This window comes from Phycodurus eques, chromosome 15 (assembly GCF_024500275.1).
Source record: "Phycodurus eques isolate BA_2022a chromosome 15, UOR_Pequ_1.1, whole genome shotgun sequence".
Taxonomy (NCBI): Eukaryota; Metazoa; Chordata; class Actinopteri; order Syngnathiformes; family Syngnathidae; genus Phycodurus; species Phycodurus eques.
In genome coordinates, this window is record NC_084539.1 from 22,757,030 (window position 1) to 22,776,052 (window position 19,023).

The window sequence follows — 19,023 nt, forward strand, 5'->3', positions numbered from 1 at the left end:
CCCTGTTGCCCGGATGAGTCGGGAGCCATGGGTTTGACCGGCAAAGGGGCGGCGCGACGCCGAGAACGGCCGTGCCGGGTGACCAAATACAACGCACCCTCTGGTTTGTCGCAGGTTTGGTGACGTCCAACAATCGACTTGGTCTGAAGTCTGCGGGACAGGCCTACAGACACTTTTTATGTTGTTCTTGCGCCTACTTTTTTTGGTCGATGCCGTGATTTCGGCACTCGTCTTGGCCGAATATGAGCCGATGAACGTCTTTGCCCCGCGATTGGAGGGAAAAACGGTCGCGAAGGTTCGTCACCTAGCCGGACAGAAGCTACTGCTAGCTGCCGAGTGGGGAAGGAAGTGAGGAGCGGAAAAAAAAATGACATCTCGGAGGTAAGCGCTTGTCTGGAAAACAACGTCCGCCGATGGCCTTAACCTAGCTGCGTAACTTGAACTCCACCGAGCAGTTTTGGGGCAGCGTGTCCGTGTGTATGGGGGGGGGGGGCCGCGGCCGCCGCTGGCTCGCCACGAAACGCGAACCTCCACCGGTGACAACATGTTTGCATGTTTTCCCCACATTGTAACCCTACGATGCAACCAAAGCACACGAGGCTTCCTTATTGCTGACCAAACGTTCATGCTCGCTACTCGGAGGGAGGCTCATGATGTCGGTGTTATGTGGCAACATTAACCGCAGGACCAACTCGGAGCGCCTTTCTTGACGTGCGACGAGGCAAACTGCACGAGGAGTTGGAAGAACCAGCGGGAGTGGAATAATAGCTCATACGTAAAAGAAGCTTCGTTAAAGTCACGTCCGTCGTGTCCTGTTTGGCGCATCCGAGACTTAACCTTGCCTCGAAACTCTTATTTTGAAACGACAGCTCTTGGCTCTCCAAGTTCCACCATCATTACCAACATGAAAAGCCAGTAGCTTAGAAGGCCTACGTGTTCATCAAAAACGAGATCTATTTTATATTATCGTAACCCACTGTAACATTATGCACAGTTCCAACATTAACATTGCGTTTAACTATAGTAAAGTAAAGTAAAAAAACACAACAACAACAACGGTATGCCGGCACGGTGGCGAGTGGTCAGCAAATTCACCTCGCATTTCAGCCGGGGCAGGCTCCAGCTCACCTGCGACGCGAGTGAGGGTAACTGGTACGGATGGAAGAACTGTACTTCAATCATGATTCAGTCCAAATGCAGTGGCCATAAGTTCATACGTGTTTGAAAACAAAAGTTGTCAAACATTTCAGGGTGAAACGATTCATCCAATCACACAACTAATTCGATTACAAAAAAAAAAAAAAAAAAAAAAAAAAGCTCAAGGCAAAATCTGTGCATTTTTCCATAGGGACTAATGAAGAAGAAGAATCACTTTTATTGCCATGAACATGAAATTTGCTCTTTTACCCATCATAACACACTTGTTAGTGGAACTCATTGGGGCAGCTGAAGCGCCCGGGGAATCGGTGTCTTGCTCAAGGACACCGCAGCCGGGAGTCCGGGGGATGTTGCCGGATGGTCCGGTCGGGGTCTTGAACCTCGGTCCCCCACACGGTGGCAGCGGATGATCTTAACCACTGAGCCACGGGCCACTGCAGACTACCGCCCCGCGCTCCACGTAGAAAGGAGTTGGCGCCACGGTAGTGAGCCCGGAGGGAACGGTCACTCTTGTTTGCCTTTCTCCAGGTGGTTTCACCCCAACATCACGGGCGTGGAGGCGGAGAACCTGCTGCTGACTCGCGGCGTGGACGGCAGCTTTTTAGCGAGACCCAGCAAGAGTAACCCCGGAGACTTCACCCTGTCAGTGCGGTGAGTGAGGCGCTCGCGCACCCCTTTCACACCGACAACTTGGCCTCAAAATGTTAGTAGGTGTGTACCTCTTAAGAGCCATCAGTCCATTCAAAAATTGCAAAAGTACTTACTATTCATTTGCAAACATGCCTAAAAGCAGACTTTTTAGTTGTAAAGCAATTGCCGTCATCCTGTACGTGAGAAAGCCGAGGTTTCTGCTTCTTCTCTGCTATAAATGGCTTACGTCAGACCTAAAATAACCAAACAAAAGCTCAAAATAATTTGTTGGCTTATTAAACGCGTGACTGCCATTTCAAGACTGTGAAATACAAATACCAAGAGGCTGAATCGAGACAAGTGGCTTCTTCTTGTTTGTCGAACGTGCTGAGTTTGTTCTTGTTGTCTGAAAACGTTCCAAAATTGCTAAGGCAATTAGACTTTTAGGCTGACTCAACTCCGTTTGAGTCATAAAGCACTAATAAGGGCTCAAGCAGATGCCAAGCAATACAAATTGGTTTTAAGGTGTGTTTAAAAAAAAAAAAAAAAAAAAAAGGGACAGCGAAGGGGCTTGTCTAATGTGCACTGGCAGGTCATTCCATATTTTGAGACAAGCAACAGCGAAAACCCTGAAATCCTCTCTGAGCTCCTGCTCGGCCTTCGGTACCTCCAGGAGCAGCAGGTGGCGGGATTGTAGCGACGGAGCAGCTCAGACCGGTAAGGTGGGGCGAGACCACTCAGAGATTTGAAAAAAAAAAAAAAAAAAAATGACTATGCAAATGAACTCTGAAGTGCACAGGCGGCCAGTGGAGGGCGGCCAGAATAGTCGGAGCTACGTGTTCCAGTTAAGAGGCGAGGCTGGCTGACTCCAAACGATAGCGCCCCCTCTCAGTGAGACGACTATTACTATAAAATGCAATCGGTTTTTTTATTTTCGGCCAACATTTTGGCTGCCGACTCGCTCATTTTTCAGGGCCGCAGAAATGTTCTCCAAAGGGAGACTCGTCCCTGCTGATCCTGAGCTAACGACAAGTCACATGTGAACCTCAGATCTGCAAGTTCCACCCCCCCCCGCGTTTTCTCAGATGACAGTGCAGGACTTAAAAACAATTTTTATTCCTTGGTGACTCAGCAGCTGATTCCGCAAAAAAAAAAAAAAAGACAAAACATTCAGAACGAATACAGCTTGGTGCCTTCAGGTTTTTGTATACCAAAGTAGTTTGTGTAAAATATCAGCCGACAGGGCAAATCTTTATTTAATTATTTATTTATTTATTTATTTATTTATTTTCCCCCCAGAAAAGTTTGACATTAGTAGTCGTCTTTTTAAGAAATTAAGAACCCCAACAAGTGCAACAGTAACAGTTTGAACAGTCAGAATCTTTATGCTGTCAAAACACAAATAATGGCATTCACAGAGATCTGTGAGGGTACGTGAGTTCCCTCTAGTGGTACATGTAAGGATCACTTTCTAAGTACAGTTCAGTTATATTTAACTTTTAAGTTATTACCAGGCACGTGGCTGAAAAAAAAATTGTTGCAACTTTTGCGGGCCGCACAAAATAACATGGCGGCCCGGCGGAACTTGAGTTTGGCAATAAACTTGAGTAATTCGACCACAAAAAAAGTGGAAACTAAATCATTGCTTCGAAGCGTCGGAGCGATTTTATTTTTTTTTCCCCCCCACACGGGCAACTCAAGCGCCACTGAGCTCACAACAGCCAACTCGACACTCTTTATTTGCCGACGCCCACGTCACTCACCACCGGTCCGGTCACACGCGCAAAGTCGAAGATTAGCGTGAGGAGGGCGACTCCGAGTGGACAACAATCAAACCTGCACCTGTTTAATAATATAAAATCGTTTTTTTTAACCAATTAATTCTTAAAATATTTGAGAACTGCAGCCCTATTTTACATTACCCCGAAATGCACATTTTACCCGGAGAAAACCCACACAAGCGCGGAAAGATTTTGAGTTTTTCATGTTCACTGTGTGCATCCCCGCAGGCGGAACGGCGCCGTCACCCACATCAAGATCCAGAACACGGGCGACTACTATGACCTGTACGGCGGCGAGAAGTTTGCCACGCTGGCTGAGCTGGTGCAGTACTACATGGAGCACCACGGGCAGCTCAAGGAGAAGAACGGCGACGTCATCGAGCTCAAGTATCCGCTCAACTGCGCCGACCCGACTTCGGAGAGGTGAGCCCGCTGCACGAACACCCGAAAAAAATAAATAATACATGGCGCGTCATCTACCAACACATCCATTCCAGATGGTTCCACGGGCACCTATCGGGTCGCGAGGCCGAGAAGCTTTTGACGGAAAAAGGCAAGAACGGCAGCTTCCTGGTGCGGGAGAGCCAGAGCCACCCCGGGGACTTCGTGCTGTCGGTGCGCACGGGCGACGACAAGACGGACAGCAGCGACAGCAAGCCCAAAGTCACGCACGTCATGATCCGATGCCAGGTGAGCCGCGTCCGTCTACGCCACAAACCGGTTCAAATGCGGCTGGCGAGCAGTGTTGTGTCTGCGCTCGCGGCTGTTTTGTGGCCACGCGCGGGTTGTCTGTGTCAGACTCAATGCAACACTCAGCATTTGGAGTTCCCGAAGTCACTACTGTGTGTTGTATGGGTTAGAACAATGTCGGGGTTATATTTATTCATTTCTCAATGATGACTTATTTTTGCATCTTAAAAAAAATATTCGTGCATTTTTTTTCCCACAATTTTACTTGAATTTGTACGTTTCTAATTTGACAACATACATTTTACTTATTTAACTTGCATTTGTACATTTTTTTTTTTAAATTTGTATAATTTCTTTATTTGCGCTTTTTGATACATGCTATTTTATGATAAATTTTTGTTTTATTAGAATGGTTACATTTGATCTTTTTACTATTTTTATCAAACTTTTCCCATTTTTGGAGGGTGAGGTTTACCTGAATTTTTGTTTTCACAATTTCCTTTCGTGAATTAACAAATGTCCCGTCTCTATAACCCCTGTCACTATCCAACCGTCATATTTTACACAGACATGGAATGATCTGATCGTGGCAAGTGATTGTGTTGTTGTTTGAACGAAACGTAAATGATCCCATTTTGTGTGGAAATGTGGATAATGTACTGGTGGCCCTTTGACTTTGCATCCTCCTCCTGCAGCACGACCTGAAGTACGATGTGGGCGGTGGCGAGAAGTTTGACTCCCTCACTGACCTGGTGGAGCACTACAAGAAGAACCCCATGGTGGAGACCCTCGGCACCGTGCTGCAGCTCAAGCAGGTAGCTCTCTTTCGAAAAAAGTCCTCCTCCGGAGGGAGCCGCTGAGAGGAGAGCCGTCTGAGCGCTGATTCCGTATCCTTGATATCCAGCTTAAGGTCCATGTAGTAGTCCTTTCTCTCTCCCGTGCCCCCCTCGCAGCCCCTCAACACCACGCGCATCAACGCAGCAGAGATCGAAAGTCGAGTGCGGGAGCTGAGCAAACTGGCGGAGGCCACAGATAAAGTCAAGCAAGGTTTTTGGGAGGAGTTTGAGGTAAGGCTTCACTTGTTTTCATCACGCATCTCTGCGTTCAGCGCATTTGTGAATTTGTAAATCGCGCCCAATCCTCTCACTTCCGTGCAGACCTTGCAGCAGCAGGAGTGCAAGCTGCTGTACAGCCGCAAAGAGGGCCAGAGGGCCGAGAACAAGAACAAGAACCGATACAAGAACATTCTGCCTTGTGAGTGCGGATGCCGTCTTAGTTTAAGTGGGCTACACACACACACACACACACACACACACACACACCGATTTTTATATCTTAACAGAGAGTCTCCACATGATTCGGAAAAACTAGACAAGTGTGTTCTTACTGCTCTTGTGTGTTCTGTACTATGGGCAACACAGCACAGCACACACATTGGCATGTCTGTTGTGGTACCAAGACTGACCTGTGAGAGGCAGTATGGTGCCACATGGCATCCACAATGACGGATAAAACAAAGAAGAAGAAAGAGTATTGTTAGTAGTAGGTAGGAGGAGGAGTAGTAGTAGTAGTAGTAGTAGTGTGTAGCCCACTTTATCGCACCCAGGACAATTCTTGACTTCAGTTTTTCTTTCCCCCGTGCAGTCGACCACACACGGGTGGTCCTGACGGACGGAGACCCCAACGAGCCGGGATCCGACTACATCAACGCCAATATCATCATGGTAGTATCCCCGAGCGTGGTAAATGACCTTCATCCTCGCACCTTCGCTCACGCTGACAACCGTCACGCCGTCGTCATCGTTGACTTTTGTTGACGTGTCGTGTTCAGCCCGACCAGGACAACAAGTGCAACAGCGCCAAGCTGAGGAAGTCGTACATCGCCACTCAGGGCTGCCTGCAGAACACCATCAGCGACTTCTGGAGGATGGTCTTCCAGGAGAACTCGCGGGTCATTGTCATGACCACCAAGGAGGTCGAGAGGGGGAAGGTCAGCTTGCTCGGGGATTTCTTTTGCAACTCGACTTTACGCCGATTTTATCGGCCTGATCGGTATCGGCCGATAATTTGCATTTTACGCTGATCGGCTTTAATGTCGTAATTGGCCGATCCGATCAATGACGTCGTTGATCGGGTCCGCAAAAGACATTGACTCCGCGTCTCCATCGTGCACAGTATATTTGACTTCAAAAGCGAGTTTATTTTTAGCCTTGTCTTTTGCCGTAGTCATGTAAATATCTGACGGCCATTAAAGTTATTAAAAAAAAAAAAAACATGTCGACGGTGTGGGACAGAAAAAAAATTGCTCTTTCACGATTGCACTATGTCAGACTACTGCAATCAAATCTTCTATTCCGATACCACCCCGTCCCGTTTTTTACGATCATCGGGCTTTATCTTCTCAACTCAAATGCGACCGGATACCCTCGTTACCGTGGCGACGACGACAACTAGTGGAGCGCGCCGACTGTATTATAAGGACAAATTGGGGAAAAACGTGTGTTGGTGGTCACCGGTCCTCGGGACAGGAGGGGACGTTCGCTTAAGGCTCGCTTGAGGTACGTTCACGTACTTTTAAATACGATACGGCTCGCAAGCAGGCGACAAAACGTTATGTAGCCTAGCAGGCTAGTGCTAGCGCTAACGGTTGTACGTAAACATGCCGCCGTTCTGCGGAATCGTGCTCTAAAGTTTCGGTGTGGGTGACGTCATTTAATTACAATAAAGTAATTCAATTACAGTGACTTAGCACCCGTTATTTCTGTCACGTTGTAATGTTGCTTTGAATCCACGATCTGAGTCGAGCAGTGATTTCCAACCTTTATGGAGCCAAGGCACAAATTTTACCATTGAAAAATCTCACGGCACACCAACAAACAAAAATGTCACAAAAAGTGGGTACGTTATTTTTTTTTATTTTAACAATTTCGTTTAAAGTTTTGACTTTTTTATGTTTCCTTTTTGAATGTTTGCTTTGATATTTGAGTGATCCCTTTAAGTTTGCAATTTTTGTTTTCATACATTTATTTGATTCGATTTCTTTTTTAGTCTGACCGTTTCCTTGAAGGTTGTGCTTTTAGTATTGAATTTGGATTTTGACTTCTCTTTTCCATTTTGTTGGAATGTTTTAACTTTTTTGACAATTGAAATGAGTGCTTTTTGTTTTTTACAACTTTTAATTTGTGCAGTTGTTATTTTTACCATATTTGATTTATCTTTTTGATGTTGCAAATTCCAATGAAATGTGTACTTATTTTTCTTCTCCCTTTACATTTGTGCTTTTTGATTTTTAGTCTTTTATCAGAATTAGTGATATTGTTGTTATTGTTCCAGTTTGATATCGTTTTGCTGTTGTGGTTTGCGTGTCGACAGAGTAAATGTGTGAAGTACTGGCCCGACATGTCGGCTCTGAAGGAATACGGCGCCATGCGGGTTCGCAACGTCCGAGAGACGGCGGCGCACGACTACATCCTCAGAGAACTCAAACTCTCCAAAGTGGGACAGGTAACTCGCTTTCCTTCTTCTACGACATTTCCTCCTCATTTAAGCGTTGAAACAAAACAAAAACAAAAAAAGTCTTTTTTTTTTTTTTTTTTTTTTTTGTTTTTTTTTGGCCGCAGGGCAACACGGAGCGCACGGTGTGGCAGTACCACTTCAGGGCCTGGCCCGACCACGGCGTCCCCACGGACCCCGGCGGCGTTCTGGACTTCTTGGAGGAGGTCAACCTGAAGCAGGAGAGCATCTTGGACGCCGGGCCCATCGCCGTTCACTGCAGGTACGTGTTTTTCAGCGTAGGGGGCGCCGCCGAGCACACGCGCTAACCGGCCACGCTTGCGTCGGCAGTGCAGGGATCGGACGGACGGGGACCTTCATCGTCATCGACATCCTCATCGACATCATCCGAGAAAAAGGTCAGTCTCTCTTGGGGGTGTGTGTGTGTGTGTGTGTGTGTGTGTGTGTGTGTGAGGGACGGGTTTGTGTGAGTGACGTGTGTGTGTGTGTGTGTGTGTGTGTGTTCCAGGCGTGGACTGCGACATCGACGTTCCCAAGAGCATCCAGATGGTGCGTTCCCAGCGCTCTGGAATGGTTCAGACGGAGGCTCAGTACCGCTTCATCTACATGGCCGTGCAACACTACATCGAGACGCTGCAGCGGCGGATCGTGGAGGAGCAGGTTCCATTTCTTCTTTGTGACACACAGCAGATTCACTGGTGCCCTTTCAACACATTTTTCCAAATGCTCTTGTATCCCCCACTTCAACTCTACTACGTTTCTCCAGCAAAATGTTGCACATGAGTAAGACTGAACCTAAAACACAATAACTAAGAAACCCCTTTTCAGCTTCATGCTAACAACTATACATATGAATACTATACATGCTACCCATACAGTACACACTATTACTAGTACTACAACAACCCATGCTAAATACATTAAGGATAGGCCGGTCACCGGCGCCGATATTCGGCACTTTGACGCATTTGGGCCTTGGCATTTTTTAATCGACGGCTGAAACGAGATCAAACTGGGTGCAATTCAGGGAATTATTGATTGATTGATTAAAGTTTTCCGTTCACTACATAAGAGTTGCTGCTCTCATACACTTCTTGTTTTTGTTTGAACTGAAAACCAAGATTGGTGAAGGATTTGAGAACATTTCACTTTATATTGAAATATTAGAAAATTGGATTTACTTCAGACAACTCGAGGGAGCTATTTATGTTTCCATTTTCATTGATCGCTATTAGACTTACAGCTGAGCCTGAGCGGGCCCTGCACTTTCTGTCTGTCATCACAGATAAAAAAAAAAAAAAGAAATGAACAAATGCTTAAAGGCATTTAAACAGAGTGTTGGAATTGATATTATTCAAAATGTTGACAACAGTATTTTCTCTTTTACTGCAAATAAATATTTGCTCCAAATATTGGGTACGTTCAGACTTGGGGCTGACTTCACTTATTCCATTTGTATGCTAGCGCTGTAGGTACGCCTGTAAGCATGACTACCTTGCACGCTACAAAGTGTCCTCCCGTACACATAGATACAGTTAAAAAAAAAATAATAATAAAATACAAAAATAAGAAGAATCCAATCATGTTGTGTCTGTAGAGTTTATGCTTGAGTGTTGTGGAGCCATCACGAGATGGTTTATTTTTTGCGTGTGTTCCAGAAAAGTAAGATCAAAGGTCGCGAGTACACCAACATCAAGTATTCTCTGTCAGACCTGACGGGTGGCGAGCAGAGTCCGCTTCCTCCGTGCACGCCGCTGCCCACGCCCACCTGCGCAGAGTAAGTAAGACTTCCCTACGCCAACGCACATTCCTGCTCGCCGCCGGCCGCTAATTGCCGTGAGCTCGTGTGTTCCCGTGTGTCAGGATGCGCGAGGACAACTCCCGAGTGTACGAGAACGTCGGCCTGATGCAGCAGCAGAAGAGCTTCAGATGAGATCGGCCATGATTCCACGTGAGTCCGGAGACGCGCCGACACAAGATGGCCTCGTGCGCCACCAATTCCATCTTATTTTGTTTGTACAGATGTTATCTGAAAGCACTTTCCGTGTAGAGCAGGTGGACATTTATGCTCCTCAAACATTGAGAGACCAACTGAATCCCGTATGAGCAAGGAAAAACTTCATCGAAGGAAGCCTCGGTCGGTTGGGCCGAGCTAGTAATAGAGGAGAAAGACAGCAGGCGGAGAGATGGAGAAAGAGAGAGGGCAGAGCCGTGTCGTATATTAAGAGAACCACATCGAGATTGGGCAGAAAGAGAGCGAGAGATGGGATATATTATAACGATAGGATCCAGCGAGAGAAATCGGTGATAATTTGAGTTCACTCGCGAGTGTGGCAAAAAAAAAGGAATCAATCCAAATAGAAAAGCAAACGCCGAGTCCAAATTTTGGGGGTTCGAGTGAAAGCAAATCAAAGAATAACATGCTACGACCGCCATATTTACTTCCTTTGTATTACGGCCACCGCTTTGACTTACAGTCGCTTCCGAGTCCTGTAGTTTATCGTGGATAACGGCTGTACGTAGCCACCTCCCCCGAGACGACGATCTCGACGGAACGAGCCGTCAGTTGGCCGTGCCCGAAGAGCTGCGCGGCAGACTGAATGGGACAAAATCGTGGCAGGTGATTGCTAGCGGCTAACTAGCGGCTAATGTTCTCAGCCGACGTGGCTTTACGCATTTTACGGCACCGAGATCGGGCAAAACAGACGACGGCGAGGGATCCCGGTTAAAGTAAGCCATTTTAAACTAAAAAGACGTGTTTTGGCAACCTATTTTTGGCCGTCTTTCTAGTGTTGTGACGAAACCTGCATTTGTTTCCGTGAGCACACTGTGCCATGTGACGCTGTTTTTGTGCGCATGCGTGTCACCTCACGGACGCGTTCTGTACACGTTAGCGGTCACATTTGTTTTTGTAATGACAACATAAAAAGATCGGCTTTCACCAAAAATTCCAATCGGCCATCATGCCCTGCAGTGTCGACGGGAGCCAGGGAGAAACTGAGTGAGTGAGGGAGGGAGAGAGAGAGAGAGAGAGAGAGAGAGAGATGCGAGAGAGAAAAATAGGCTCGAGGGAGAGACAGGATAGAGATGGGATAACGAGGGAGACAGAATGGAGAGATAGTGAGATGCTCGAGAGCAAGCGACAGGACAGAGAATTTGGCCTGAGGAATTGCAGCGCGGAAAAGGACTGTTTTCACTGCATTAGCAGTAATATTGTTTTGGTGATGACGAGCAGTATGAAAAGGCTCAGTGACCTGAATGTCCCGCAGGACCCCTTGACGCCTGACCGTTTCCTCGCCAGCCTCACCGCGCCGCTGACAACGGGACATCACCAACCACAGTAAAACAACAGAAGACGAAAGAAAGAAAGAAAGAAAGAAAGAAAGAAAGAAAGAGAGAGTGAGAGAGGGACGGGGAAGCTTTTTGGCCCTCCGGTCCAACCCCGAACCACTGTGATGCTCACGCCGGCCACCGAGCGGCGCCAAATCCCCATCGACCAAACCTGACCAGTTACCGTTTAATCAAAGCCAACCCCCATTCTTTTTTCTTTTCGTTTCTTTTTTTTAGCTAAAGCAACACTTGTCGATTGTTTGTAGGGTTAGCAGAGAAAGTTGTGCCAAACGTCAGACATTCTGACGATTGGCAGAAGATTGGACTCGTGACCTTGCCGCAACTGCCTTGAACACAAAACCCGCGTCCTCATGTTCACGCCGTCTCCGTCGAACGTCCATTCACGTGGCGTTTGTTTGCGGGCCTCGTCTGATTGGCTGCGGCTGTTGTCCAGTCAGACATGAAACGTTCATTTTTAAGTGCATAATTATACGCTACGCTTAAAAAGTTTGGGATATTGGGCTTTGGAGTGAAATTTTCATGACTCAAAATAGGGCCTGACCAATTAATCGGCGGATATTAACCCTTTTCAAATATTTATTTTAATTTTTTTTAAATACGCATTGACACATTATAACGTCAGACAAAGAAAATGAGATTCAAACAAACATTCCCCCCCAAATAAATCTGTAAAAATAAACCCAAAAATCGGCCAACGATAATGACGTTCAAACGAACAACAATGCCAAGTTTGGTGTAACTTTCAGTGTTTATATATATATATATATATATATATTTCTTTTTAAATTAATGGTCTGAATAATCTGTAGTCGGAATGGATTTTATATATATAGTTTTTTAATCGGCTGAATAATCTGTCCAAAACATTCCATATAGGTCGGGCGTAGCTCAACCACCGGTTGTTAATGTTGCGTGGTTACAAAACAGCAAGTTGTGCAAAATGTACTGAAACATTTGGACGTGTGTTTAAAAGTTGACACAAGGTCAAATGAAGTTCACGTGCACTTTAGGCTCATCCTGACATTTCACCCCAAAGCGCAACATCTCAAACTTTTTGTGAGTAGTGTTTGTCGTCTTTCTTGTTTTTTTAAATCTAACGAATTGCCTTGCGCGTACCGTTGCCCCTGCCGCCACGTGGTCGCCAAAGGTGACGAGAAGCCCGATATCGCTGCCCCTTAGCTTAGCTTAGCTTAGCATAGCATACAGTCAGTGAGTCTTCTAACTCCGGCAGCCACTGGCTAAGGAAAATGCGCCACGTTGCAACGCTATTGTTAACACTCGAGACACTATGACGAAAGGAAGCACATACTGTAACTCCGAAAGAAAATGCCATCTGGTTCCATGGCTCACTGTTGCCCCCTGAAGAACTTGCTGGTTTTCCAAGATCTTGTCAGGCCAAAAACAAAAATACATAGTCGAGCGCTACTTTGACTTCAAAGTTTTCAATTGTTCCCTGACTGAGCTTGTCACTGAATTTACTCGTGAGCCCAAATTGTTGTGGTGCTCTCAAGCGTTTGAGCATTTGATTTGATATCCTCGATATCCATCGTAAGCTCCATGTACGATTGTGCTCTTGGTCCTCGCGAGTCAGAAAATTCAGCGCATTAGAGCATGACAATCGTACACATTTATTTGTTTTTTGCCACTACGAATGCCACTTTTTGTGACTGTGCTGCACTAGTAGTACTCAAGGTCCAACTAGTAGGCATGTGTCGCATACTAGTAGCATCCTGGACCCTACTAGTATTGCGAAAAAAGGCCCACTAGCGGTTTCCCTCATATTTCTGACATGTAGCTGTCCTACTAGTATGCCACAGTTAAAACAATTCTACATTGTCAACATTCAGCAGTAGTACTAGCTGCCAAAGATGTCATCGGTGGGCAATTTACGATGAAGATGTAGCAAAGTACGACGACTACTTTCTAATTGAAACTCATAAACTCACCTCAACATAGTTCCTTGGCACCAAGATGCCCAAAATGGTGGCAAAGCACTACTTTTACCTAAATGTAGCGCCTCAACTCACTGAAACAGTTTGTTGGCATTGAGATAGCGCCAAAGCATTACTTTTGTCTAAATGAAGCTCCTCAACTCACTTCAACGTAGTTTCTTTGCAGCAAGATGCTCCAAGGTGGCACAAAAGCACTACTTTTGCCTAAATGAAGCTCCTCGGCTCACGTCAACATCGTGTATTTTCACCAAGATGCTCCAAGGTGGCACAAAAGCACTACTTTTGTCTAAATGAAGCGCGTCAACTCACGTCAAGATAGCTTATTGGCGTGAAGATAGCGCCAAAGCATTACTTTTGCCTAAATGAAGCTCCTCAGCTCACGTCAACATCGTGTATTTTCAGCAAGATGCTCCAAGATGGCACAAAAGCACTACTTTTGTCTAAACGAAGCGCGTCAACTCACTTCAAGATAGTTTTGTTGACATTAAAATGCCACAAGATGGTCCCAAAGCACTACGTTTGTCTAAATGAAACTTGTCAACTCACTTTAACGTAGCTCCTTGGCAACAAGGTGTCACAAGATGGCGCCAAAGCTATACTTTTACCACAAACTGAGCAGGCGAAAGGTTTCTCCCTAGCGTGTGTTCTTAATTGTTCCTTTATCGAGAATGTTTTATCACAAACTGAACAAGCAAAAGCTTCAATACTTTTATTACTTAGGCTTGAGCGCAAAAAGTGACTTTTTCAGCATATAATGGAGGATAGACGCCAAAACAAATCTGCAAAGGGTCAGGGTGACTATGCGGGGGTACACTATAGTAGAAAACAAGCCAGTAGTTCTACTAGTGCGCCAAATTGTCGTACTTGTGCGTGCTGGTACATGGCCGTTAAGATAGTTATCGAGGATATCGTCTGAATCCTCAAACGACTTTGCTGGAGAAGGCTCGCAAATTTGCCCCGTAACGCGAACAACTCGCACGCCGGCCATGGTGCCGCGGCATCCCTTTTCGGTTGCTTGATGCTCCGCTAAGGCGCGCTATCGCTCTTCTCGTCCGTGTCGTCATCCGCTCATTCTTCAAACGCGGCCTGGCGATTTCCTCACTTGGCCTTCGTACCGCGCAGCCGAGAACAGGAAGCGGCGGCGGCGCTTCTCCTCGAGCGGCCGCGCCGGGCTCCGTCCGCATTCACCGTGATACCACGCGGCAACTCGCGGACGTGCCTTCCGCGCCGTCACGTGACGGCGGCCGCACCGCTCTTTAACACTCGAATGTGACTCTGACGGCGGGGGAAAAAGAAAATAAAAAATCTATTTTTGAAGGTGTATATTGTACATGAGCAGAATGTACTGACAAAAAAAAACATATCTACTTGCCAATAAGATAAAGTGTATGTATATGCATAGTGTTCTCTCTTGACACACACACACACACGACTAACGAGAGAGTTTATTATAAAGATTTAAAAAAAAAAAAAAAGCAACAAAAAAATTGCAGTTAACCACGTTAACGTCCTCACGAAGAATAAATGGCGAGCTCATGCCTCATTTCACTGCTGTGTTTTGGATTTATTTATTGTTTTTAATGAAAGTGGACCAAACTAAATGACTTAGAAACTCCAAGTTGGAAGGCACATTTTGCGGTTTAAAACGTCGCAGAGCCTCGAGTCTTGTTTTCCCCAAATGAAGGCCTTAATTATGCTTAGAAATGACACTTACTTCTTCGATTGCTTCAAAATGCCATTGACAAAATAAACAACACTGTTTTGTTTTCTTTGAAATACTTTGTAAAGAATTTTTCATTTTGTGTTTTTGCACTTTTCTTGCTACTATTGTCATATAATAAAAGCAACGTTGACAAAAAAAAAAAAAAAATTTCTTATGAACCGCTCCCACACCATTCAAGTCGTATTTTTGTGTTCAGCTAGCGTTAGTCGCGATGAATTGCATTTTTCCTACCGGGTTGCTTTAAACCAAAATGGCTGACCTCCTTTTCCAGTGAGGGTATGGGTCCTTGAGACTTTTTCGTGTGTCCCGTTATGATAGGCATGTCCACCCAATTTTGTGTCAATCGGTGGAGCTGGAGTCGTCGGCAAAATTTTTTCGAACTGTCCATTGAGCACGAATGAGCGAGTTCGCCTGAAAGCGCCACTTCAAACCAGAATGGCTGACTTCCTTTTTTCAGCCTCCTGTTTTGACGGACATGTCCACCAAATTTGGCGTCAATCGTAGAAACGGGTGTCAGGGGGTGATTCCGTCAAATCAAATAAATCCCCCAACTTTCCAGGAGTCAATGAGTGAATTCACCCCCCCCCAAAAAGCCACTTCAAACCAAAATAGCAGCCTTCTTGTTCATTTCTAGGTACGGGTCCTTGCGACTTTTTCATGCATCCCGTTACGATAGACGTGTTCACCGAATTTGGTGTCGATTGGAGAAACTGCCGTCGGGGGCAAATCTTTCCCAAATTTCCAGGGGCACCGATGATTGAATTTGCCCCAAAATGCCCCTTTAGACCAAAATGGCTGACTTCCTGTTTGATTTCCAGCAAGGGTCCTTGAGCCTTTTTTCTGCATCGTGCTGTGATAGACCTCCCCACCAAAGTTTGTCTCTATCGGTGAAACCGGTGTTGGTGGCAAATTTACAAGGGGGCACTCCTGAGTGGAGGTCTTGTGCCGTATTTGATGCATGTTGCCAATGGGGCTTCCTTAAAGACTCGATTAATGAGGACGATGGAAGACACAAAAGCAGGGGCAACCAGTCAATCGCGTTTACCGATGATTGACGACGACGAGAGCAGATGTGACGCGCTAAATCCAATTTTGCGGCTAATCCGGTTAGCATGGTGAGAAGGTCTCTCACAGCTGCCTCCAGCAAACAAATAATTCCACCTGAAATGAGCTCGTGTGCTACTCTTGCTTGTTCACCGTCAAATGTGTTCGGCAGGATTAAATTCATAACAACAGCGTTTGGGTTTATATCTTGACCTCTTATCCCCCCCCGCGCCCCTAATCATGCATTTCTGTCAAAGACCACCAGGAGATTCCGACTCGCCGAAGGGCGGCGGCGACATGCCAGCAAACACCACGGCCGAGACGAGACACGACGTGATGCGTTGTGACGTGCCCGCAGTCCGAGCGCGCGCGCGAGCGAGCGAGCGCCCTCCCGCACACACCCATCATTAGAAGTTGGCATTTATCTGTCGTTTGTCATCAGTTGTCCCTCGTCTCTCGCTTTTGTGCCGTCATAGCCCGCCTCGCACTGTTGGGAAATCATTCGCTCGTTTCCTAATAACGAGAGAGAGATTTTTATTAGTGGACATTTTAGTCAACTATCTTGGTCCATAGATGTAAATCCTTATATTGTCTTTTGGGAGTATTCGATTCATCGTTTCTGGTCTAGAGTCAACTATCTCGTCCACTATAGAAAAATCCCTATATAGTGATGAGAGAGGATTCGATGAATCGTTTCATCCCTAGGGTTAACGATATAGCCCACTATATAAAATTCCGTATATTTTGACAAGGGAGTATTCAATTAATCGTTCCAGCCCTTGAGTCAACTATATACACGAGTTCACTATATGAAAAGCATTTTGTGGTGATGAGGGAGTAGGGAATGAATGAATTGAGCCAGCATTTCTTTTTGCGCGTTCTGGCGACCAAACGCCGTCGCTGCGGAATCATATCCATTTTGTCGATATATTGATGATAGGTTCTAATCGGTTCACCGATTTATTGGTAAGCTTCAAACTCCGACCGCACTACAAAATGGCCAAGTCGCTATACAGGGGCACTAACGAATCCAACGCCGCTTCACTCGCGGACAACGAGTTCAAAAGTTTTCGGATGACATCGGTGAGTTGTGTCGTTTTGACGTGAAAAGTACGTAGACTGCTGAGGGGTGCTACGAGCACCGATGACCGACCAGATTTCATGTTGCTCAATCAAACTGGCTTCGGGGGAGCAATTTGCAAAACAATCGGCACCCTGAAATGGCTGCTTCGAACCAAAACGGCAGACTCGGTGTCTTTTTGGGTGTGGTTTCTTGAGCCTTTTTTTTGCGGGTTTTATCAAGATAGACCGGCTGACCAAATTTCATGTTGCTCAGTGAAACTGGCTTTGCTTTAAACATTCCGAAGACCCTTTTAAATGACCAAATGACACTAAAATGGTGGCTTTGAACCCAATGGCAGACTTCCTGTGTCTTTTTGGGCGTGGCTTCTTTTTTTCCTTCTCTCCCTCCCCTTGGTCTTCTCGTGATTGACACGGTAATAACATTTCACGTGGCTCTGTGAAACTGGCTTCGGAGCTGAATTTTGGCAGATTGCGCCAAATGGAAAATCCATCGGGATGAGCAGAATTTTGGTGAGTTCGAGTATTATTCTTTTCCCATGAAGATGGCGCCGGCTCGTGTTACTCCACTGACCCTCCTCGCAAACGGCCGCAGGTGACCCGCGCGGCGCTGAATAGCGGCGTGACGTCCTGGCTAATTGCAGCGTAGCGAGCCAATTGGATTTGTATTGTGTTGACAGAATGCAGGCAGCTGCTCGGCCTCGGGCCGCGTACACGCACCAAAATAGACTGAAAAGTCTTTCCTTGTGCAAATGCGGACACGCGTGGCAGAATGGGATTTATTTTGAATAAATCCCATTTTGATATACTTGGGCTTTTTAAAATCCTTTGATATTGAGTATTCCAGTATTTGAACATTTTATTGTCATTTAAATGATCCACAAATGTGATATTTTCATTTATTTGTTATAGTGTATCATTTTAATTCATGTATGTATATTTGATTCGTGTATATCTTTTTCAAAATACATTTAAAATCAGGTTAAGTTAAAAACCCTGCCTTTGCAATACATTTTGTGTATATATATATATATATAATATTTTGTATACATTATCTTTAGTCTTAAATATTTTTTATAATTTGAAAACAAATACATCTACTATTTTGATGTTTTATTTGTGTATATTTTTACAGGATTTTAAAATGAATTCATTCACTGTTTTAACATTTTTGTGTAATGATTTCAAATCATTGAAACAACTCAAGCTACTATTTTGATATAATTCAAATTATATGATTTTGACCCCGTCGTGCGGCGAACCAAAATATTAGAAACGGTTACAATGGATATAAAAAGTCTGCACACCCCTATTCAAGTGCCAGGTTTTTGCCATGAGACCGAGCTAAATTGTTCCCCCAAAAGATTCCACCATTAATGTGACCTAGAACCTGTACAACTCAATTGGGAAGAAAATGGAATCTCTGAAGCGGGGAAGTAGAAATAACCAACTGAAATAATGTGGTTGCACAAGTGTGCACACCCTCTTATAACCGAGGCTGCAGCTGTGAACTCATCACATTCAAAGTCATATTGAATTAAATGCCGCTAGTTAAAGCACTTTGAATAGTTCAAGTTGACTTGTTTGTTTGGGGGGGGGGGACTGTCTAGCATCACGCTGCAGGTTTTGTGCTAACTGCTCCTATTATGGACTGCTCATAATTCCCTCGGATTAATCTGAAATAATGTTCAAATGTAAATTTGAATTTGTATGCGTATTTTCCGACATTCTGGTATTCTGACCCTGTCGTGCGGCTAATAATATACCAGAACCAGTCATATATATATAATATTATAGTAGTTTGTGTATTATAGATGAACAGATTTTTGACAGTGTCAATCAAAAGTGATGTTTTTCTTTCTATTGGAAGAAATTAGAAGGTGTACTTAATCAAATGACCAGTGAGTCAATCATCATCCTTGGAGCCTTTTTAATGCCCACTGACATATTGAGTAAATAATATGCCCATATTTCTGGCTAACAACGTGACGTAGCCGACAGGTCGACGGTCTGCAGAAGGCCGAAGGTCGCGGCTCCCGCTGACGAGATGCGAGAGGACGCGTTGGCTCGAAGTGAGCGTGGGAGGAGGAGGAGGAGGAGG

The 19,023-nt window shown here is 45.4% G+C and overlaps 1 protein-coding gene across 3 annotated transcripts; it reads left to right on the top strand.

Moving 5' to 3' along the window:
• The first annotated feature begins 92 nt into the window (after positions 1-92).
• ptpn11a (protein tyrosine phosphatase non-receptor type 11a) lies at positions 93-14,909 on the top strand. 3 transcript variants are annotated; one of them, XM_061697839.1, is made up of 16 exons: positions 93-381; positions 1,687-1,809; positions 3,798-3,992; positions 4,067-4,259; positions 4,955-5,074; positions 5,213-5,326; positions 5,417-5,513; positions 5,904-6,001; positions 6,091-6,249; positions 7,632-7,763; positions 7,880-8,034; positions 8,103-8,170; positions 8,281-8,432; positions 9,431-9,549; positions 9,636-9,723; positions 11,042-14,909. In XM_061697839.1, the coding sequence occupies exons 1-15, from the start codon at positions 368-370 to the stop codon at positions 9,703-9,705; spliced, it is 1,809 nt and encodes a 602-aa protein (XP_061553823.1). In that variant the 5' UTR covers positions 93-367; the 3' UTR covers positions 9,706-9,723; positions 11,042-14,909. The 3 variants fall into 3 exon arrangements, with proteins under 3 accessions (XP_061553823.1, XP_061553825.1, XP_061553824.1); XM_061697841.1 differs by lacking the exons at positions 9,636-9,723; positions 11,042-14,909 and having other exon boundaries at positions 8,108-8,170; positions 9,431-9,518; XM_061697840.1 differs by lacking the exons at positions 9,431-9,549; positions 9,636-9,723; positions 11,042-14,909 and having other exon boundaries at positions 8,108-8,170; positions 8,281-8,539.
• The last annotated feature ends 4,114 nt before the right edge of the window (positions 14,910-19,023 follow it).